General features: G+C 41.6%; 1 protein-coding gene across 2 annotated transcripts in view; it reads left to right on the forward strand.

The window, feature by feature from the left end:
• Window positions 1-22,224, forward strand: part of IL18RAP (interleukin 18 receptor accessory protein) — a 32,588-nt gene extending 10,364 nt beyond the window's left edge. For both annotated transcript variants that reach the window (XM_015433327.4, XM_065526693.2), the window contains exons 6-12: window positions 6,750-6,900; window positions 11,105-11,170; window positions 12,975-13,098; window positions 14,777-14,928; window positions 16,649-16,786; window positions 20,521-20,694; window positions 21,426-22,224. In XM_015433327.4, the coding sequence (XP_015288813.1) occupies window positions 6,750-6,900; window positions 11,105-11,170; window positions 12,975-13,098; window positions 14,777-14,928; window positions 16,649-16,786; window positions 20,521-20,694; window positions 21,426-21,838 (1,218 nt within the window). In that variant the 3' untranslated portion in view covers window positions 21,839-22,224. The remainder of the gene's footprint in view (window positions 1-6,749; window positions 6,901-11,104; window positions 11,171-12,974; window positions 13,099-14,776; window positions 14,929-16,648; window positions 16,787-20,520; window positions 20,695-21,425) is intronic.
• Window positions 22,225-24,287: the final 2,063 nt, after the last annotated feature.

The following is a 24,287-nucleotide window of genomic DNA, read 5'->3' on the forward strand; positions in this document are numbered from 1 at the left end:
ATAGCTGAATTTTTAAAAACCCATTTAACCTTTAAATGTCTTTTGATTGGAGACATATTGTAAATGGTTTGATTAATCCATTTATATTCAAGGTAATTATTGGTAGATAAGCACATGCTGTTGCCATTTTGTAACTTATTTTCTGTGTGTTTTGTAGGTTTTTTTGTTACTTTTTCTCTGTTGGTATCTTCCTTTGTGTTTTGATGGCTTTCTTTGGTGCTACGCTTTGAATCTTTTATGTTTATGTTTTGTGCAACCACTACACGTTTTTGTTTTGTGGTTACTACGAGGCTTCCATAAAACACTTGTAACAGGCTATTTAAGCTAATAACAACTTAACTTTATATACCAAAACTACACTTCCTTTTCCTCTCCCCTACCTTTTATGGTTTTGATGTCAAATTTTACATTTGTTGTAGTTTCTATTTGTTAATGATTTATTACAGCTAGGGTTGTTTTTATTAGTTTTGTCTATTAACTTTCAAAGTAATGATAAATGGCTTTATATACCACCCTTACATTATTAGAGAATTATGAATATGACTATGTATTACCTACTACCATTGAATTTTTTACTTTCATATTTTTTGTTATTAATTAGCAGGCATTCATTTCAGTTTAAATAATTCCCTTTAACAATTCTTAAAAATAGACCACGTGGGGATGAACTCCCTTAGCTTTTGTTTGTCTGGGAAAGTTTTAATTTCCCTCTCATTTCTGAAGGACAGCTTTGCTTGGTTGGCAGTTTCTTTGGGTTTTTTTCCTTCAGCACTGAATATATCATCCCACTCTCTCCTGGCTGATAGAGTTTCTGCCGAGAAATCCACTGATAGCAATATTGAGACTTTCTTGAACATGGTAAGTTTCTCATCTCTTGCTACTTTCAGTATTCTTTCTTTGTATTTGAATTTTTGACAATTTGATTATGATGTATCTTGGTAAACCCCTTTTGGGTTGAATTTGATTGGCAACATCTGAGTGTCCTATGCATGAATATTGTCTTTCCCTAGATTTGGGAAATTTTCAGCTAGTATTCCCTTAAATACGCTTTCTGACTTCTTTTTTCTTCCATCTTCTAAACTTCCTATTATGTGATTCTGAGTTCTCTTGAAGGTGTTCCATAACTATAAGTCTTTTTCATTCTTTTTCTTTTTGCCCCTCTGACTAGATAATTTCAAATGTCATCTTTGATATCACTGATGCTTTCTTCTGCTTAATCAAATCTGCTGTTGATATTATAGTTCAGGTATTATATTCTTTATCTGTAGGATTTCTTTATTTTTCAAATAACCACCCTTCAAGGAGAAGGATTTCTATTTAAAAAATTTTTTTTTCTGTTTCTCTATTAAACTTTTCATTTTGTTTGGGAATTGTTTTCAACACTTATTTTATTTTTTTATACATATTTTCTTGTGGTTTCCTAAACTACTTTAAGAGGATTATTCTGAAGTTTTTTCAGTCATTTCTTAGATCTTTACTTCCGATTTCATTATGAGAGCTTTATTAGTTTCTTTTAGTGGTGTCATAGTTCCTTGATTTTTCATAATCATTGGTCCTTGCACTGGTGCCTATGCAGTTGAGGAAACAGCCACCTCTTTTGGTGTTTGTAGACGATCTTTGGTGGTAGCAGACCTTCACTGTTTAGTCTGGTCTGGGATTCCAGGTGGGCTACTTGGTAGCAATCCCAGATAAGCAGACTTTGGTGTTGAGTTTTCTAGGTGGGCTTGGCTGTTTTCTGGGCACTGAGGTCAAGTGGAATTGCTTTCTGTGCTTCACGTTCCAGTGAGACCACTTTCTGAACTCTATTGTAAGGTTGAGTCGCCGGCTGGGCTCTGTGATTGCCTCTGATCAGGCAAAGCTGCAGACTGTCTTCCCAGATAGTCTACAACTTTGCCTGATCCGAGGCAGTCACAGAGCAATACCCTTCTGTCTTCCATTCACCCACAACATGAAGGAATTGCTTAATTAACTAAAAGGGCACCCAAATGCCCTACATCTGGCTGAGAAATACTGTTGTTAGATTGTGTAGTTCGGCAGGACAACATGCCAGGCTCTGAGGCAAAGTGAGTTCTCTGGGATTGCTGCTTAGCAATTTGGGATGGGCAGGGGCAGAAGCTAGGCTACACAGATGTGTGTGGGCTTGATCTTGCCTCTGGGCCGGGGATAGCCTTAAGCAGAGCATTGAGGCTTGATTGGGTTGCTACTCACCTTCTGGGTCTGGGTGGGGCCAGCTGCTCCCTCTGCCGATAATTGCTGACCTGTGCTTGCCTCCTGGCCCGGGGAAGGCTGCAGGAAAGTGCTGGGGCCTGGCTGGGTCACCATGCTTGGAGATTATTAATTAAAATATTTAATGACTGAGAAAGTCAGAATTAAAGTGAATTATTTATTATTTATTCTACTAACTTTTTCTATGTATTTTTCTAATTTCTAAAAATGTAATGAAAAAACAGCCTTGGCATAAACAGACTTCATCTTAAATAAATAATAGTTACATTTAATGTAACAGCATTTTATGACCTTCAGCTAAGCAAATCCTTGACACAAGTCAAAATTATAATGAAGGGCAGTAGGAAAATCTCTTCTGTATTGGCCTAGGGCACCGAGATATGAGTTTTGACGACATTGCTGTGACCTCCTGTTAGTAGGACTTGCGCCTTGAATAACATTTCCATTGGTGGTTTAAGACAATCTCACTCATGCCACATTCTCTTGCCACACTTCTGACATGACTGCTGGGTTGATATTAAGCCCTATGTGGCATGGAAGCTTTTGTTTGTTTGTTTGTTTGTTTGCTTTAGAGATAGGATCTCATTCTGCTGCCTAGGTTGGAGTGCAGTGGTGTAATCACAGCTCACTGCAGTCTTGAACTTCTGGGCCCAAGTGATCCTCCAGCCTCAGGATCTCAAGTAGTTAGGACTACAGGCAAACACCACTGCACCCAGCTAATTTTAAAATTTTTTGGTACAGAAAGGGTTTCACCATGTTGCTCAGGCTGGTTTCGAACTCATGGTTTCAACCAATCTTCCCGCGTTGGCCTTCCAAAGTGCTGGTATTACAGGTGTGAGCCATCATGCCAACCACAAAGAAGTTTGTTTTTTAAGATGGAATCTCTCTCTTTGTCGCCTAGGCTGGAGTGCACTGGCACAATCTTGGCTCACTGCAACCTCCACCTCCCGGGTTCAAGCTATTTTTGTGCCTCAGCCTCCCGAGTAGCTGAGATTACAGGTGTGGGCCACCACACCCAGTGAATTTTTGTATTTTTAGCAGAGATGGGGTTTCACCATGTTGGCCAGGCTGGTCTTGAACTCCTGACCTCAGGTGATCCACCTGCCTCGGCCTCTCAAAGTGCTGGGATTACAGGTGTGAGCCATCATGCCAACCACAAATAAGTTTTGTACCTATACCTGATACTTCTTCTCATTTCCTGGTTCTTGTAACTGGTACCTGTTGGCATCCTGTGGGCCTAGTGCTCTGGAGAACTGGTGAGCATGGTGAGACTGACTAGATACAAAGATGAATGTGTTTCTAAATAAAGAAGAAGGTAATTTAATGAGTTTCTAAATAGGAAGAAGATAATTTAGATTATATTTCTCAAAACTGTTTCCAGGGTTGAAACATTGGCCTGTTTGATTATTCTCACGATGAACATTTCAGAACTCTGAAGATCTGGACAGCTTTCTAACACGTGTTCAAAACAATCATCTATATGCTGTCTAACCAACACTGAAACAGAGGAAGCATTGCCTTCCTTGTTCAGAACAGAATATTGCCACAGTTCACGGTTGTTTTAGCTTTGGGACAGCCCCATGATATGATTGATTTATTCTGAGTTGGCAGGCAAGTCTTTTCACTAAAACTGACATCAAGCCAGTTCTCTCTATTTTTGTTTGTGGAGTAGAATTTGTAACTTATGTTCATGATATTATATTTACTTTTGTTAAATGATAATTTGTTGTTTTTAGTTCATTCTACGTGTCAAGAGGTTGGAATTCTGATTTTGAATGCTGACATATTAGCCAATGCACGCAGGTTTGTGAGTCACGTAGATGAGATCAGAATGATGTGTTCTCACTCAAGCCCCTGCTAAAACCACTGACCAGGCTAGCACCAGGGAGAGAGTGCTCTGCTGTTGACTCCAGTTTGATCCTTCTAGTTGCATATGATTCATTCATCCGCAACGCAAGGTGCTGCTTAATTAACTAAAAGGGCACTCAAATGCTGTGTATCTGATCATTCAGTTCACAATGTACCTTTGGTTTAACAGAGAGATCATGGGAATATTTTTCAAATGACTCACTATAGCAAAGATACTCTGTGTCTGCTGTGCTCCTCTGAACCTCTAGTCTATTCAATTGTGGGCAACAATGAGATTACCTTGATATGATTGTTGTTAGCAAATGCAAGCTGGCTGATATTAACCATCACTTCCTTTTCTAAGGGTTCATAAACCATCTGTTAAATAATTAATTCAAGACTTTCACTAGAAATTGACATCTAGCCCATTATCAATAATTTCCATAATATACTCCATTCCCCTTAGAATATAAATATTAGTTTAAAAAAATCTATCAATAGAATGTTGTTAGTTGATAACTGGGGCAAGAGACTGCAACTACACTTAACAGGAAAGAGCAGCATAGACAACAGAAACATAAAAGCAAAGGGGATATTCAGTGAATGGTCACACTGAATGGCTCACTGTGATGGCAGCTGAGAGTTCTTGAGTGGTTTAATTAGGACTAGAATGGAAATAAAAGTTGTCGGTTGCTTATGATGGTTACGGGGACCTTGTTGATGTGTTTGAACTTTACGAGTGTGAGTCCTGATCCAGGACAGGACAGAAAGAAGTGGAAAAAGGAAGAAGGTGGCAGATGCTAGTGATATTTTCATGTAATAAAATGAAAGATTAAAAGCTTTGACTGAGAGTGTGTGTAAAACAGATGAGTAGAATATTTGGAGTCTTTCTGGCTCAGCATATGTTCACAGTATTTATCAAGTTAGAGATAGTAGTAGTAAATTCAATTAGGGGCAGGAAAGATGTGATGAATACAGACCTGGACACAATGAGTCTATGATAAGGAACATTAAAATGGACATGGAAAGCCTGAAAGGCACCAGGGAGAATGGGCCAGGGAGGAGAGTGAAATTAATGCAGGTCTTTGGAGTCTTCCCAGACTAGGTAGTGGAAGCCCAGCTAGGAGCCCCACTGTGTTGCCCAAATCCAGGAAGTACCATTCCCACAGAATAACACAGTGTGCATGATGCTCAGTAGCTGTACTGATGGGTAGTATAAGAAATCGATAATATTGCAGTGTAATAACTGTGTTCTTCTCCCTGCTTTACACATACCTTTAAAAGCCCTTTGCAGTGTCTTCAGCTTTTTTTTTTTTTTTTTTTTTTTAATGCCTCCATTTGTTTGAAGACTTACGGACACTATTCATCCAGATTCACAGTGGTGGATGTGCCTGTTTCCATATTCGGTTCATGACTGCTTCACATATGAGCAAAACCAAGAGTTCCCAGTGCAGCTGCATTAGCCTCTCTTTGTCCTATGAGGATGATCTGTAATCGTATTATCAGAATGGGTTTCCCATCATCCTTGGCATAAATTGCTTCTCCCTAATTTCTTTTCTTTGATGTTTCCTCTAAGTTCCATTTCATAAAGTCTTAATGATACACACTAAGCCTCACTTACCTTTTTGTGGGTAAAACGATGTATTATTCATTCCCCAGCCTCTCCCGTGGCTTAGGTAAGGTCTTAGGGATGGCTCTGTGTCCTCCCTCCATCACGTTCTCATGCGATTTATGACATGCCTCTTTCCCAAATTCTGATCTTTGTATGTTATCACTGCGTCCTCTGAAGCTTTATCTCTGAATTTCCCCCTGTGTTTTAAAACTTCCTTTGGAAAAATTCCTGATTCTTGAGATCATCTGGTGTATATTTAGCCTTGTATACCACCACCTCTTGGCCTTGTTTTGCTTCCTGTCCATAGCTGTCCTTCTCTGGCCGGTCTGTCCTCACCCTTAGTCTCCTTTCCAGCCTGCTGGAAATTCCTTCTTGGACCACAGGAAATACACTAGGGATGTGGCGTGGGGGAATCCCAGCTTCTACCAGTAGGCAGGCAAAGTGGAAGGGAAATTCTTCAATCAGAAAATGAAACTCAGAACCAGAAAAAAATGAGACTGATTCTCAGTGCTCTCACTTACCAGCTTTGTCAGAGAGAGAAAAAAGCCACTCACGTTCCAGAACCTCTGTTTATATAATACATATATATTCATTTATAAGTATGTGTTTATATATGTAAATATATACAATATGTTATATATATGTGTGTATATACGTGTGTGTCTGTGTGTGTGTGTATATATGTATATGTATACACACACACATTAAAAATTCATTTTGGTGTCAGCCCTTAGAACACTACATGTCTTCTAGAATACTCTCAGGGCTCCAAGTCACGCATGCTCTGGGAAGTCCCATGTTAAATAGCTCTTTAGGGGCTGATCAGGTTTGGAGGTTTGACTCTCTCATTTTTATACATCTGCAATTGTATCAGAAAATGCCTCTTATTTCAAATATACAAGTACAGTTTTTGAACACAATGTCTTCCTAGCTTGTGCGACACCCTTATCTTGGATTGACCTTCTTCCTCCGTGTTCAAATTTGTAAGATTTTCCTTTAGGTATGTATTTCATACAGTTTTTCTATGGCAAAAATTATCTGCTTAAAATATCTTTTGGATTAGAATGGAAAACTCCTCTCTATGACAAGGAGCAACCGAATCGTAGTGGATGAAGTTTACATCTATCACCAGGGCACATACGTATGTGATTACACTCAGTCGGATACAGCAAGTTCGTGGACGGTCAGAGCTGTTGTTCAAGTGAGAACCATTGGTAAGTGAGATTTTTATCTCAAGATTGAGATCTGAGAGCCAAATTAAAATTATCTTCTTTTGACTTAGTTAGTTTTTCCTCTTAGGGAAAAAAAAGGATAGTCATACACTTGTAATCACGTAAAACCTATCATGGGGGCAAACATCAAAGTTGCCATCCCCCAAGGAAGACTAAGTTCTGAAACAGGTTCAAATTCTCACAAGTTGGGTTGTCCATGAATATATCCCTGATTTGCTTTTGTAATAAATTTAAAAAATGTATTAAACATTTCACACACAGAAATATTGTGACATCCGGGTACCTATCACCAGTTTTAACCATGTTACAATTTTCCCACATGCTTAAAATCATAATTTTTTTTTCTTTAAAGAAACAAAACATTGCAAAGACAACTTGACGTCTATGATCCCATTCTCTTCCAGGCCTTTGTTTCTGCAGTATAGTCACGTCTTGTCATGTATATCATTTCCATTTATGTTTTTATACTTTTTCTATGTAGGTATGCATCTATTAATAAAATAGAATATTGTTTTCAGTTATGAAATGTGTTTTGTGTCATAAACACTTGGTATTATATTAAATTATTGGTCTGTCAATTTACACACCCATTAGCAGAAAATGCCCTTTATTCCCAAATAATATTTGGTGTTATCAGACTTTATGACTGGTGTTAAGTGGAGCTTCTTTTTTGTTTGTTGCTTTCTACTCCATAGTATACTTCCCTGGCTAATATGAGGTTGAGCATCTTGTTACATGTTTTGTGATTCATTGACTTTCTTCTGCAACTTGTCTATTTTTGCCCTAACCTTTCCTTTGGGTCATTCTTACTAGATCCGCAAGTATCAGCTTGAATCAACTATGTGATAGAATTAATTTAAATGTGGTCTAAGAAGTCAAAACATAAAAGAGCCAGTCACTCATGCTTTATATCAGAGAGCTACAGGGTGGTTGACGTAGCTCTTAGTTAAGATATTAATCTTCTTTTATTACAAGATACAAACCACACGGAGCACCCCAAGACCGAGTGAAACTCTCCTGCTCCTTGCACCCTCTAGCATTCAGAATTATTTTATATTACTTTAGATTAGATCTTATATAGGTAAGATTTCATTTCATATTATTAGATTGCTCCTTGAAAGACAAGTTAGAATGTGAATACCCCACTCACACTACTTTTCCCCTCCAAGTGATGTGTAATTGTACTTTTATTCAGCCATCACTCAGGTCCTCAAATTCTTCATGGCATAATCTGCTTTCCTCTCACCCGAGGGGACACCTTGCAATATCTGTTGCAGCTATTTCAGTCAAGCCCTCTCTGTCATCATCCCTGTCTTCCTCATTTAGTCATTCATTCTCGCATTTATTCATTTCCACACAAATATTTACTGAACACCGAATATGCGTCAGGCTTGGAGCTAAGGCTGCAAGAATGAGCGTCCAGATGCTTTATCTGGCCTCCAAGAACTTTCCATTTTGGGAAGAAGACAAAGGTGAGGCAAGTTATTACAATACGGTGCAGTGAAAGAAAGGAGCACTATGGGCACATGGAGGCCCACCAGACCTAACCTGGGGAAGCCCGCTCCAAGTGAGAACTGACGGATGAGGACACACCAGTTCAGTAAGGGTGGGGGAGCTTCCATTCCAGACTGAGGCAGCAGCAGAGCTGATGTCCAGGAGATAAAGGAGAGCATCTGGGAACAGGACTGACATCACACTCTTCTAATACGTGTGAGGTGTGATGAAGGAACAATGGGGAGGCTTTGAGGGTTTTAAGTGGGAGAATGTCATGACTGAACTTGTATTCAAGATAGATCACCTTGTTTGCTGGGTTGGAAGTGGGTTTTTAAAAGCAAGAATGGAGGCAGGGAGAAGAGTTAGGAAGTTCTGTGGTCAAGCAGGCAGTTGCTGATGGGGATCTGAACTAGGGAGTGGTAGAGGGAATGGAGAGAAGTGGATGACTTTGGAAATGTTTAGGAGGTACATCTAAATGATTTGGTGTTCGGGAGCAAGGAAGAAGGAAAGCAGGTGTCATGGATACAAGCCAGCCTTTGAGCTGGTCAAGGAGGGAATCTGCTGACAGAGCACATCAATACAGAGGATGAGAGCAGGCACAGTCATGGAGCAGCAGACTTGACTCATGGTTAAACCATGCCTCTGCTTGTGCCGTGAATAGACCTAGTAGAGGTGATGAGAAGTGGCTGGACTCATAAGTCAACAGAGCATGATGATGGTTTTTACGTAAAAGGTAGGAGAAAGAGAAGAATCAAGGATGTTTTTGTTTTCTGCCCTGGATAAGTTAGGGAATGGTGGCACCATTTAACGAGACTAAAAAGCTGAAGGGAAAGAGCATTTGAAGAGGAGATTAAGTATTAGGCTTAAAAGGACTTTTAGTCATCCAAGGTATGATGACAAGTAGGTATTCGGACAAGCCAGTCTGGAGAAGTTAGGGCTGGAGATACAAATGTGAAGATGGTCAATTTTTACATAATATCTGAAGCCAAAGAACTGAATGAGATCACCTAGGAAGTGAGTATAGAGACAGAAGGGCCTAGAGCTGAACCCAGGAATGCTTGAAGAGGTGGAAAAGAGGAAGACAATCCTCAAAGGGGATGGGAGCATACATCAGCAAGTGAATATCAGTGGAAGGGTGGCGAGAAGAGCAACAAAGAAAGTGAAATTGATGAGGTAGAAAAGACATAACCTCAGGCACCAAGACCTTTCATAGGGAAGAGGCCTAGAGGGTCAACTTAATACCCAGGGGTATCAGGAGGAGTGAAAGAACACTAGGAGAGGACTAATAGTTAAAAGAGACACAGAGGAAGGGACAAGCACAGAGAAGCGAATATAGCGGTTGAAGGTAAGCAGTAGAGTACAGGCACATGGAACCAAAAGAAGAGAGGGTTTCAAAGAGAGCATGGCCAACAGTGTCCAATGCTGCTAAGAGGTAAAGTAGATGAAATTTGATTATGCCCAATGGATTTAGGCGCATGGGTGGCACTGGTGAGTTTGGCTAAAGCAGTTTCAGTGGAATGATGGTGGCGGAAATCAGGTTCCATAGGAGGTGAGCGGGTGGAGGGAATTAGCACAGAGAACTGCCTTTCAAGAATTTGGCTGGGGCCGGGCGCGGTGGCTCAAGCCTGTAATCCCAGCACTTTGGGAGGCCGAGGCGGGCGGATCACAAGGTCAGGAGATCGAGACCACAGTGAAACCCCGTCTCTACTAAAAATACAAAAAATTAGCCGGGCGCGGTGGCGGGCGCCTGTAGTCCCAGCTACTCAGGAGGCTGAGGCAGGAGAATGGCGTGAACCCAGGAGGCGGAGCTTGCAGTGAGCCGAGATCGCGCCATTGCACTCCAGCCTGGGCAACAGCGTGAGACTCCGTCTCAAAAAAAAAAAAAAAAAAAAAAAAGAATTTGGCTGGGAAGGAAAGGGAATAAGTGAAGCTGGAGACATAAGGCAGGGAGTGTTTTCTCTTTTTTAGGATGATGAGACTGAGCATGAATAAATGGTGATGAGAAGAAGCCCAGAGAAAGAGAGAGAGAAGGAAAGAGAGACAAGTTAAAAATACAGGACTGAGATGGTGCAAAGGGGAGAAGGAGGACTCTGAGAAGTAAAAGTAGATGATGTCAACAGCAAAGACCCTGAATTTTTCTTTATCCAGAAAAAGACACAGCTTCAGGAGGAAGTTTGACAGTGGAGGCATATTTGAAAGTTTGTGGCAAGAAGTTGATTGATAAAATTGTTAATCAAGGACTGGACTCCTCTTTATTTTGAAATAAACCATGAGTTAAAGGATGGAGAGGTGGACTCAGATATGCTTGACTTGCACAGTTTCTCGGGCAGATTCCCCTTTTGGTTCGATTACTCAGCCAGATGGCACCACAAAGAAATCTTGTAGGAAAAGACAAGGATAGGAGCTCAAGTCTGCAAAGGGCAGGATTAGTGTGAAAGAAAATACATGCAGGAGGAGATGGATCAATTAACAACTAATGTTCTACCAGCACCCACAACCTGATGTGGCAGTCATTTTAGGGGGCAAGCTTTTTACATGGAAACCGGAATTCCTACACTTACAGATAATGGGTAAAATTTGAAGACAGAGCCCTAAGACATTTAGATCAAAGTGTGGCTGTGCACCCAAGTCTTCATCAAGCAGGCCTTCAGACTTCTCAATGCAAATAATAATCTTTGTTTCCATCTTTCAGTGGGAGACACTAAACTCAAACCAGATATTCTGGATCCTGTCGAGAGCACACTGGAAGTAGAACTTGGTAAGCTGGGCCTCATTGCCTTTGAACGACATTGTGCTGCTGGGAGCAGGCCTAAGTGTGATAGAAGGAAAACAGCATTGGGATTTCCAGTCAAACAGAATTGGGTGTGAATTTTAACTCAGCCATTGACTAGTTTTGTGACCTTGCACAGTTACTTCATCCTTTAAGCCTCAGTACTGAAATCTGCAAATAGCTATCATAAAACTGACCCTAAAAGATTATATTGCAGGCTGGGCGTGGTGGCTCATGCCTGTAATCCCAGCACTTTGGGAGGCTGAGGTGGGTAGATCACTTGAGGTGAGGAGTTTGAGACCAGCCTGGCCAACATGGTGAAACCCCATCTCTACTAAAACTACAAAAATTAGCCAGATGTGGGGGTAGGTGCCTGTAATCCCAGCTACTCAGGATGATGAGGCAGGAGAATCACCTGAACCTGGGAGGCGGAGGTTACAGTGAGCCGAGATTGCACCATTGCACTCCATCCTGGGTGACAGAGCGAGATTCCATCTCAAAGAAAAAAAATATATTCAGAAATAATGAGACAATGTATGTTAAGTGGCTGGAGCATAAAACATGATCAATAGATTTTTATCCTTTCTTAACTTCCCCCAGGAACAGGTGGTTTTGTATGTGTTGGGTAGGTCTATCAGTTATGACTACAAATTCGCCAACCTGAGTAACATTAACTCTTATGAATATGACATTTAGTCTGGCCTTTAAGAGAATTGTAGTAGAATTCTACAACCCCTGCTCAAACAATTTGTATTCCAAAGTAGTGTCCTCTTTGGGGTTGAGGAGAAATCGACTTCCCTGTGGTCTCATTTTATTTTGTCAACTTCAATAACATCTCTGTCTTTCTACACAGACAAATAAGAATTGTTGTATTTAAAATAAAATGCTGTTTTTCTTTTAATAATATAAATATTTTCTAAAATGCGACTAAAAGATTTATTATTTTAGAAAGAAATGTAAAACTACATATTATGATATAAGATCACTAGGTGGCAGGAGTGGTGTGTTCTGATTCTAGAAATAGCACTAGCTGTATGCTCAAACATCACAGGAGTGGAAGGAAGGAGGAAAGAAGGAGGAAAAAATTAGATTAATTCAAATAGTCAAGTTACATATGTATTAGTGAATTATAAGGTATTACCAGTGGAAAAACGTTAAGGTGCAAAGATGAGTTTTCAAATGGAGCTCCTAATCATTTCACGGTTAAATATGAAGTTTGAGGCACAGCATATCTGAATATTCCTCATGGAAAAAAAAATGGGTAGAAAAAAGTTAGTCTTATAATATGCATGTCCATCCATAGTGAATTGTTCAGAAAAGTTGCTTAATATCAAAATAATTTTTTTATTTAAACCACGTGCTACAACAACTTTATGATTTTTACTTAATAAACAAATATTGGATAGTAAAATTGTCTTTATGGACACACCTTGTGCTTCAATAGTAGTGCAGAAGACCGGGCTGATCTCAGAAATTCCTCATTTTCTTAGATTTTCTTAGTGTCTTCCTCAATCCACATAAGAACCCTTAGTGATATAATCATGCTTATCTTCATTTTAAGAACATACGGTCATATGGTTGAGATAGAAGGATTGCCCATTAGAACAAATGTACCTGGTTTTATGCATTTCTGAATGAGAGATGTGTAGACGTTTCATTATTTCTGGCACACATATTCTACCTGCAAACCTGACTGCATCAGGAAACAGCTCCTGGCGACAGCTTCCTCCCAAACAGGACAAAGTGTTCTCACCAGCTTCCTTCTTGTTTTCTCTGGTCTCTTCATTTTCAGGAAAGCCTTTAACTATTAGCTGCAAAGCACGATTTGGCTTTGAAAGGGTCTTTAACCCTGTCATGAAATGGTACATCAAAGATGCTGACCTAGAGTGGGAAGTCTCAGTACCCGAGGCAAAAAGGTAAGAAAAAACCTCACGGGGCGGAGCTTGCAGTGAGCTGAGATCCGGCCACTGCACCCCAGCCTGGGCGACAGAGCAAGACTCTGTCTCAAAAAAAAAAAAAAAGAAAGAAAGAAAAAACCTCACGGATTCTGTTCTCTGCAATTCAGAAGAGCTACTTTTACCTTTAGAAACGTCTAAAATAAACAGTCGATGGTATAACCACGAGCACCGACTAGTGGTGAAAATAAAAGTACAGAAATGCAAAGTGCAAAGGGCCATTGAATGAATACCTGAAGCAACTTAACCCTGAAAAAGAGGATCACAGGAAGGCTCTCTGTCTTGAAACCCTTGGGAGCTGTTATATTGTTTGAGAAATTTGACTTGGTTTCTTGCTCTCTGGGGCACAGAACCCAGATCAGTGGTTAGAATTTACTGGTGAGATATTTTGGCCAGCAGAAAACCCTAGCTATTTGGAGCTATCCAATCACAAGAAAAGTTGACCTCCAGTCCCCAGAAGGATCAAAGGGCCTGGATCCAATGATGTCCAATCAGACATATCTCTTAAGGATGAATTCCCTGATTTTTCCAAGATGTGACCCAGAGTAAGAGTCTATGCATTAAGCACCTTCTTCTGATACTTAATAGATATCAGTAAGCAAATGCAGTATCATTTTGAAAAGCATACATCATTACAACAAAAGTACAGAACAGATTTTGGTCACAACAATAAAATTTAGCAAGAATTTCCAAGATCAGGAAGGTCATTGGGGCCCATCTTAAGCTGATATTGCATTAGAATTCACAGTAGGAGAGTGTAGTCAAGAGCGTATGCTTTGACATCACCCACCCTTGGGTTTAAACCCATTTTCTATCTAGTGGCAACATGAACCTTAGCCCCTGTGAGCCACCATCACCCCATTGATAATCTATGGCACTTTGCAAGCTCACTGGGAGGTCTGGTCACAGCAGAGGTGTTATGCCTATCACAATGTGTGACAGGTAGGAAGCACTCAGTGAATAGGAGCTGGCATCGTGGTCTCAGAGCAACACAGCCTAAAACATCATCCACATACACAAAATTTCTTAACACAAAGATGGATTGTAGATCGGCAACTTCAGAGAACTCAAACTGTGAATAAATGCCAAGACTCCCAACTTCCTGGGTGGCGCAGCGTGGCACAAGCCCAGGAATCAGGCTGCCCATGCCCTGCGGTGTGGTCTGGGGCTGCTCACCCACCTTCTCTGCCGTGTTCTTGTCGCTGGCCAAGGCCATTATGATCCTATTATACTCTAGGGCTCCTGGGAGGTGAGGAATGGAGGGTATTAAAGTCAATATTTGGTGCACAGAAGTCCATATTTGGTACACATAGTAAACCTTCAGTAGGAGTTGATCATTTTAAATATTTTTCTTAAGGTATTGTTATTATCTATTCTCAAGGGGAATTCTTAGAGTAAGGAAGGTCAGACGAGTCTCACAAGTAAATAATGTCTTAGCTTGAATGCTTAGAAGAGTCAATAATTGAGTCAAGAATGAGCCCTTTTTGACCATCTTACATTCTCGTGGTATCTTCTTGTACTATTGATCTCACGGTTCTCTAAAAGCCAAACTGTTGGCTGCTTATACGCATTCCAAATGCTGCAAATGGGTGCTAATGTATGTTACTGAATGGAGTGGTATTTTTTTCTCCTTTCTCAGTATTAAATCCACTTTAAAGGATGAAATCATTGAGCGTAATATCATCTTGGAAAAAGTCACTCAGCGTGATCTTCGCAGGACGTTTGTTTGCTTTGTCCAGAACTCCATTGGAAACACAACCCAGTCTGTCCAACTGAAGGAAAAGAGAGGAGGTAAGCCCAGGAGGCTGCCCAGGAGGCAGGAAACTGCCTCCACTTGAGAGGGGAGGAGTTTTCCTAGAGAATAATAATAATGATGACAGCGATTACATTTTCTAGACGACAGACATTGTTCTAAGCACTTCCCTTGTGTCAACCCACTTAATACCTTGACCAAAGCCACACAACTAGTAAACTGCATATGATTGGTTTAGAGCTAGTTCTCTTAAGTAATACTCTGCGTTTGGGAGGCTGTGTTGGAAAAGCAACTCTTTCATGCACTCATTCATTCATGCATTCATTCTACAATAGCTACAGGGTGTGCCCAGAGTGGCAGGCATTGTGCTGAGACCTAGCTCCCTTTCCAATTTTTCTTTCCTGGCTTCCAAATCCAGAGAACATGATGGGTTCATGTTCTGATGAATGGAGAATGGAAGAGAGAAGGAGTAATCTTGTTCATTGTTCAAAATGGTGTGTCTATATCATGGATTTTTTTTTTTTTTAAAGCTGGAGTAGAAATTCTAGGTAAGGAATAGCATTTAAATTTCTTTAAAAAGATGCCCAGAGATGAAATTGATATCATTTATTCCTTTAATTAATAGATAACTATAGTTATAAGCAGGTTTGAATGTTTCCGAGGCTTAAACAAGACAAAGTGTGTTCTGGCCCGTAGTAAACCCTCTGTTAAGGGGGTTTTCCCCTATGGGAGTATGCAGGAGATCCCTCATGTCAGGTAAGCCAGATGGGACTCCTGGTCTCAGGAAATGTAGGCTGCAGTAGGAATGATAATACAGGAAAATAACTTACAATATGCAATGAGAGAGATGTAAATGGATTGTGTGGAAGTTTACGAGGGTAAAAAAATAAAATGAATATGATAAGTTTCCTAGGCCATCCTGATCAGGAACTGCCCATTCCCCTGGGGTCTCTAGTGTTTATTGTAAGACAGTACTCAAAATGTGATTTTTTAAAATTTTATTTTAATAGGTTTTGGGGGTACAGGTTGTTTTTGGTTACATGGATAAGTTCTTTATCTAAAATCTTTAGATTTTTGAGATTTTGGCATACTCGTCACCCGAGCAGTGTACACTGTACCCAATGTGTAGTCTTTTATCTCTCACTCCCCTCCCACCCTTCTCCCTCCGTCTCCAAAGTCTATTGTATTATTCTTAGGCCTTTGTGTCCTCAAAGCTTAGCTCCCGCTTATAAGTGAAAATACACGATGTTTTGTTTTTTATTCCTGAGTTACTTCACTTAGAATAATGGTATCTAGCATCTTGGCTAACAAGGTGAAACCCCATCTCTACTAAAAATACAAAAAAAAAATTAGCCAGGTGTGGTGGCGGCACCTGTAGTCCCAGCTACTCGGGAGGCTGAGACAGGAGAATCTGGGAGGCGGAGCTTGCAGTGAGCCGAGATCGCACCACTGCACTCCAGCCTGGGCGACAGAGCAAGACTACGTCTCAAAAAAAAAAAAAAAAAAAAAAAAAAAAGTCTCCAACTCCATTCAGGTTGCTGCACATGCCATTATTTTGTTCCTTTTTATGGCTGAGTAGTATTCCACGGTGTGATTTACGAGGTTTCCAGATTCACAAAAACTGCTGCTAGTGGCAATGATTTTGACAAAATAATAGAGCTGGAAAAGGTGCTGGGTGGGCCATAGCGCCGGCCTGAACATGGTCGTGGTCCAATCCCACTGCCTCTGTGTCTCTTCATACTGGCCCTGTCTCCACAGTGGTGCTCCTGTACATCCTGCTTGGCACCATCGGGACGCTGGTGGCCGTGCTGGTGGCGAGTGCCCTCCTCTACAGGCACTGGATTGAAATAGTGCTGCTGTACCGGACCTACCAGAGCAAGGACGAGACGCTGGGGGGTAAGGTTACCTCTGTGTGTGGCCCTCTGACTTTTCCTCTCGGAATTGACTTGGAGCAGGACAACAGAAAATACCATCACTACCTCTTGGCTTTGTTTCCTCAGAGTTACCTTATAAAAGAATTTCAAATGTCCCCTGCCAGCCAGGGCAGAGGATAAAGAAGGAGCTGAAGAAAGAAATGTCCCCACTGGATAAAGTCATGCCCCTGAGGTTTTCCTCCAAGTCTAGTGACCTCACACTGAGGAAGGCTGGAGAAACAATTATTTTTTTCATTCCAGTTGCCAGGAATCTTGTAGGCAATGCTATTGTGAAACATGGTGAACTTAAAAGCAGTCCCCGTATAACCAACCTAAAGTCATAGGGCAAATGACTGAACATCTCTGTGCCTTTGTTTCCTCATCTATAGAACAGGATTGTCATAGCACCAATTGCAAAGGATGCTGTGAGGGCTCATTGATGTATTCTTAAGACACATTAAGTCTGTATTTATTTATTTATTTATTTTGAGATGGAGCCTTGTTCTGTCTCCCAGGCTTGAGTGCGGTAGCGCCATCTCAGCTTACTGCAATCTCCGCTTCCCAGGTGCAAGCAATGCTCCTACCTCAGCCTCCTGAGTAGCCGGGATTACAGGCACGCGCTACCATGCCCAGCTATTGTTTGTGTTTTCAGTAGAGACTGCTGGGTTTCACCAAGATGGCCAGGCTGGTCCCGAACTCCTGACCTCAAGTGATCCGTCTGCCTTGGCCTCCCAAAGCGCTGGGATTACAGGCATGAGCCACCGTGCCCAGCCACATTAAGTATTTAGAATGGCGCCCAGCACATGGTAAATACTCAGCATGTGCCAGGCTATGGCTGTTTCTTGAGGACTAGAGTGTATGCCTGCCATGCGCGTTAGCTAGTTTAATGGTTATAGCAATCCTACCAGCCCGGCAGAGACAGGAAGTCATGTGCCTAAAATTGAACCACTGGAAGGCACTAGAGCTTGGGATTTGGGCACAGGTTGTCTGGCTTGAGAGATCTCATTAGCTGTTACCTCAGTTAGCCTCATCTGTAAAATAAGGGCTTTGAAGATGGTGGGAATGCCCCCAGAAGTGAGAAGTCCTGTAAAATGCAAGCACTGTTACTATTAATGACGTGCCTGTCAATATTTGAGGCAGGATAATTATGTTCATTGATGTTTGCTTCTTTGGAATAGAAGCGTTGCTTCTGTTTTTTTTTTCTAGTCCTGGAAATCTCTAAGGTTAGAAGGTTTGCAGTTTTAGTAAATGACTTTGTCGCTTACTAAAAGCAGAATCCCTTTCTGCTGGATTTCAGGGATAATTATCTACCTTACTGAGAGGGCCCTCCAAACGCCAGTGCTTTCCCAAACTAGGAATTCAGTGAGGAGTTGTCAGATCCCTAGTGGAAGAAAGGGTGAATAAAGACCGGCATGGGAGGCTGGGTGTGGTGGCTCACACCTGTAATCCCAGCACTTTGGGAGGCCAAAGTGGGAGGAATGCTTGAGTTCAGGAGTTTGAGACCAGTCTGGGCAACATGGTGAAACCTGCCTCTACAAGAAATTTTTCAAAGTTAGCTGGGCGTGGTGGTGCACCCCCTGTAGTTCCAGCTACTTAGGAGGCTGAGGTGGGAGAATCACCTGAGCCCAGGAAGTCAAGGCTGCAGTGAACTATGATTACATCACTGCACTCCAGCCTGGATGACAGAGCGAGACCCTATCTCAAAAAAAAAAAAAAAAAAAAAAAAAAAAAAAAAAAAAGGGGGGGGTGGCCGGGAGCAGTGGCTCACATCTATAATCCCAGCACTTTGGAAGGCCCAGGCAGGCGGATCACTTGAAGTCAGGAGTTTGAGATCAACGTGGCCAACATGGTGCAACCCCATCCTTACTAAAAATACAACATGTAGCCAGGCTTGGTGGCACCTGTAATCCCAGATACTCAGGGGGCTGAGGCAGGAGAATCACTTGAACCTGGGAAGGGGAGGTTGCAGTGAGCTGAGATCACGCCACTGCACTCCAGCCTGGGTGACAGAACATGACTCCATCTCAAAAAAAAAAAAAGAAAGAAATGCATCAGTCACATCTTTCTTTAGACTAGCTATTGAGAATACACACTAGAAATCCTTATGCCAAATGCTTTTAAGATTTATTTTAATAGCTTTTTGGAATGAAGCAAATTATGTAATCAATGTCTTAAAATGCTACTTACCTTAAGATTCTGGAACTTGTGTAGAAGAGTCAGTCAATGGGGAAACATTTACTTGTGTCCTTTCTCTTTCTACTTTGCCAAGACAATGTTTTAGTGATCAGATCTGGAGGCAGAATCCAGTTTTCAAGCACAGGGATGCAGCGCCCTCTGTTGGCCAACCTAACATTTTTAAGCAAAATGACTGCTTTGAAGTTAGTCCTGGGGAACCAAAATTTTAGAGATGCAGAATGTTTGAATTCTGGAAGACGTCAGAGATCATCTAATACTCCACTCTCTAATTTCATAACTAAATAAATATAGTTTCCAGGTTATAGAAAAATTTTAGTTTGCTGGGATTTCACATGATACGGAAGGAATAGAGGCAACTATGGTGTATTACACATTTAAACAGCACAGCACCTACCTGCCAGGCATGCTCCACAAGTCTTGTCCTTCCTACATGAGCAATGAGGTGCTTCATAGGTTAGTTTCCCAAACTCAGCTCTTTGGCATCCTCCTGTATTGATTCTGGGACCTTCCTTTTTGGTACCCGGTACTTCCATCCACTGAGGCATCTTTTTAGGTTCACCTTGAACATGGTGTACTACTAAACAGCACCAGCAATCAGCGCTATTGTTTGCCATTTTGTAACAATACTTTGACAGGGATTGTGGGAACTGCTGGAATACGAATCTGATGTAACCCATTCCAAAGCCTGTGAATTAAGTGTTGGGATTTTCTACTTCTTCCAGTTAGTTCCTTAGTCTCAGTAATCATATGCATTTATAAAGCATGCATATGAAAATATAGGATATTTTCAAGGTCTCATATGTCTCTGTTGACTGTATTATTTTACATATTATATAAATCATTGTTTTATAATACAGTCAACAGAGGCATATGAGACCTTGAAAATATCCTGTAACAAGTTCTATACATACAGTTTTCCATCTAGAATAGAGGGGAATGGACATTTATCTTGAACCTCCTGTGAGTCAGGCACCAAGAAATTCATGTACATTATCTCATGAAACCCTTAAAACAGCCTGCCCAGGAGTTATGATTGTCTCTATTTTACATATGGGGATTCACATATCGGCGTATGTGCCATCAATTATCCGAGGAAGTACTATTTCTCCTTGGATACAATGTGCTGGGTGTTAGCAGCACTTTGCTTACTGGATACCATCATGTTGGATGGGGCAGACTCCTGTTTGATGTGTGACTAATGAGACAGAAACACTGCAGGTGCAAAGAAGGCGCAGAGAAACTCCTGAGTTCATGTGATTTAATCAAAGAATGCTTCAGCCGTTTGATCTAACCTCAGTGAAAATGCAAAAGTGCTTCATAAATCAGAATTCAATTTGGGGTGAACAATCAATAGCACTCAGTGGTATGATTTTGAAATGAATTTTTAAAATCAATGTAGTAAGTATCCCAAATCTTATTTCTTATTCATTTACCATACGTTTCAAGCATATGTATGTGTACCATGACAGTAAAAAATAAAAAGTAAATGATTTTGTTTTTATAATTTTTCCTATTCTTCAGATAAAAAGGATTTCGATGCTTTCGTATCCTATGCAAAATGGAGCTCTTTTCCAAGTGAGGCCACTTCATCTCTGACTGAAGAACACTTGGCCCTGAGCCTATTTCCTGATGTTTTAGAAAACAAATATGGATATACCTTGTGTTTGCTTGAAAGAGATGTGGCTCCAGGAGGAGGTAAGTCCAACATGTCAAGAAAATCTACATGCAAAAAGGGCAGTTCAATGCAATCGCCAAGTCCTTTTTTGTCATTCTTTCTTTTGGAATATAGATCTGGGAGATTACATGAGGTTAGAACATCTTGGGCAACAATACAGAAACTATATGTTCCAGAGATGTGCTCCATTATCAAACAGACCCATCTGCAGGAGAAAACAATGATATGGGGCCCTAGGCAGGCCTTCTAGGACAAAGATACCTCTCCTGGCTTCACAGCTGAAGGTTGTCTCGGTCACCCCAATTTAGTGGCCCCTCTGATTTCTGTGACTCTGCCTCCCACAAAGCTCACTCAGCACCGGTCAAGCAGACTTCTCAGGCCTGGGCCAAGCCCTGGACACTCTGAGAGGTTCAGATCTCAGCCTGTCCTGCTGGCCTCCTCCTCCTCAGATATCCCCACCAAGGAACCTGGGATGTTCCATGGCTCCCATATCCCAGCTTACCTAGTTCCAGTTGGCTTTATTCCTAGAGGAATTGCCAACTGGGGGAGACTGAACACAAAGCAGGGAAAGTAAAGGTGAGGGTCACTAGACACTGCAGCGTATCTCCAACTGGCAATAGAGCTGATACAGTGTAAGTGGTAGAGTAAACATGTCTCCCTTCCTCCTTATGTAAGAGAATCCATTGCAAGGACCTCTCTGACTCGAGGTTTAACAATATCAATTGCAAATCATCAAATGTTTTATTTCCAGTGTATGCAGAAGACATTGTGAGCGTTATTAAGAGAAGCAGAAGAGGAATATTTATCTTGAGCCCCAACTACGTCAACGGACCCAGTATCTTTGAACTGCAAGCAGCAGTGAATCTTGCCTTGGATGATCAAACACTGAAACTCATTTTAATTAAGTTCTGTTACTTCCAAGAGCCAGAGTCTCTACCTCACCTTGTGAAAAAAGCTCTCAGGGTTTTGCCCACAGTTACTTGGAGAGGCTTAAAATCAGTTCCTCCCAATTCTAGATTCTGGACCAAAATGCGCTATCACATGCCTGTGAAAAACTCTCAGGGATTCACGTGGAGCCAGCTCAGAATTACCTCTAGGATTTTTCAGTGGAAAGGACTCAGTACAACAGAAACCACTGGGAGGAGCTCCCAGCCTAAGGAATGATGAAATGAGCGCTGGCGCCCCCTCCCGGCCAGTCCCTGGGATAGAGATTTTGCTGGACAGAACTCACATCTGTGTGTGTGAATGTTCACGCTGATAGGAAATTCAGAGTCTGCTGCCAGCAGCGAGCAAGCTTGATGGACAATGGAAAGGGACTGAGACTGTGGTTGAGAGCCTTTGATCTCCTGGACTGGACAGAGGGCGAGTGAATTCGCTAGACCTTGGGTACTTTCGATACACAACACCCCTAAGGTTTCCCAGTGGTCCGAGCAGAATCAGAAAATACAGCTACTTCTGCCTTATGGCTAGGGACTTTCATGTATGCTATGTATTGTACATATGACTTTATGTATACTTGCAATCAAATAAATATTATTTTATTTAAGAGTGATTTTTTTTTTTTTTTTTTTTTTTTTGAGACAGAGTCTCATTCTGTCACCCAGGCTGGAGTGCATATTCTTGGCTCACTGCAACCTCCGCCCCCTGGGTTCAAGCAATTCTCCAGCCTCAGCCTCCCTTGTAACTGGGATTACACGCATGCACTACCATGCCCTGCTAATTTTTGTATTTTTAGTAGAGACGGGGTTCCACCATGTTGGCCAGGCTGGTCTCGAACTCCTGACCTCAGGAGAACCGCCTGCCTCAGCCTCCTGAAGTGCTGGGATTACAGGCGTCAGCCATCACATCTGGCCTTAGAAACAAAGAATTTCTGTAAAGAAGACAATTCTTACTCCACGGTCAGCCACCAACTCTGGAGCACAGAAAGCATAAAAGGTAAAGACTAACAGGACCCAGAATAGACAGGGCTAGGGTTGGTTTCTACTGTGTCCTTATGCGAAGTGCCCACACTGGGTGGATGAACTAGAGGAAGAATCCCTTTTTTGGGGGGCAGCTGCAGCCTGTGCCAGGATATAGGCTTGGAAAGAAGAGTAGAGTTAATTTCAGTTCCTCCGTGTGATGTCGGCCAGAGATCTTTGTGTTAGGTATGAAAGTGTAAATCCTTACCCTGGGCCCCTGGAAGCACAGACCAACTGGACCAAAATGATCAGGCCAATGAAGAGACAAGGAATGGACTTGCAGGGACACACGAAGCAGAGAGGCAGTGGCCAGAGTCAGCAGAGCAGCTAAGTCTGGGGAATAAGGATACACACTGGTTAAACGGCAGCAAGAATGGAATGTGAACAGAGCTGTAGCCTGAACCTTCTGCTGAGGCTGGCGATCCTGTGTGCTTCCGATTTGGGGGTCTCCCTTTAAGTCCTCCTAAGTAATGAAGTGATGGGCTGCAGGGCCATGAAACTGTTTCTAATAGACAAGGCCAATTTCCTCCTCGTAAGTGTGTTTCCTTTACCAGAATTTAACCTATAGTTAAAATAGTGTTCCACTCACATATGAATATCAAACTCTTATACTCTGTCTTCTCTGCAGGAATAAAATGATTTATCATCTGAACAATAAATAAAAGCCATGTCTGGACTCATTCACATGCAATGTGTCACACCCACCGGTCTGGATGTGATCCAAGTTCAGAGTGGCTAAAAGTCATGGTCGCCTTGGGGCCTGTGTGAAACACTCTTCTGCTCTTTTTCACAGAGGCACCCACATCATAAAAACCACTGTGGCTTTGGCACCAAGCAACATCCTTGTTGGAAATTTCAGTGATAAAGTTAACGATGAGTTAAAGGGTATGAATTATTCTTGGAGGAAGTTTCTTGTGGGAAGGATCATTGCAGGGCCTCAGGGAGGAGAAGCCCACACTGTCACTGTGCCATTGTGCCTTGCTGATGGCCAGGATCCCTGGCCTTCCTGCCAGCCATGCTCTGAGATTTAAGACTCAGACTTCTTTTGGCCAGTTTGTTCAGTTTATCCTAAGATAGATAATGCTAGAACCAAGCTATCCAGAGGTCCAGCGTTTTGACCTTAGCTTCATGGAAAATCAAATCGAGGTTCAGGTTAGCACGTACACAAAGGGAGAAACAGCCAGCTCTAATATTTACAGAATACACTCTTTCCAGGCTGCTAGGTACACTGAACGTAACAAAGAAGCATTCGAGACAGGGGGCTATTTATATTTCTTACATGTCAGTTAACCACAACAAAGCAGACAACCCAAACAAATTTTCTATGTACAGGACACTGATTGCAATAGAACAATTGGACTCAGTGGAATATAATTAGAAAAGAGTGTTGCTTCCCTGTCGCATCTTCTGAGGTGCCCATATGTTCTAGTTCCTGGTGTACCTATTGTCCAAGTATGATTATTATAGTACTCTCTTTCACTCTGAAAAAGTGTCCTACCTTGGATGATGGTCACCCTCCCTCTAACACTCATCATAGAGTACTCCTCACTGACCTTTCTATGATAGCCTGAGTAGTTCTCATAGCTTTCCGGGTCCCTTTTGGGTTTTAATACCTACATTTAACATCTATATCATTTCTAGGTTAAAATTCTAGG

Source organism: Macaca fascicularis, chromosome 13, assembly GCF_037993035.2.
Source record: "Macaca fascicularis isolate 582-1 chromosome 13, T2T-MFA8v1.1".
Classification (NCBI taxonomy): domain Eukaryota; kingdom Metazoa; phylum Chordata; class Mammalia; order Primates; family Cercopithecidae; genus Macaca; species Macaca fascicularis.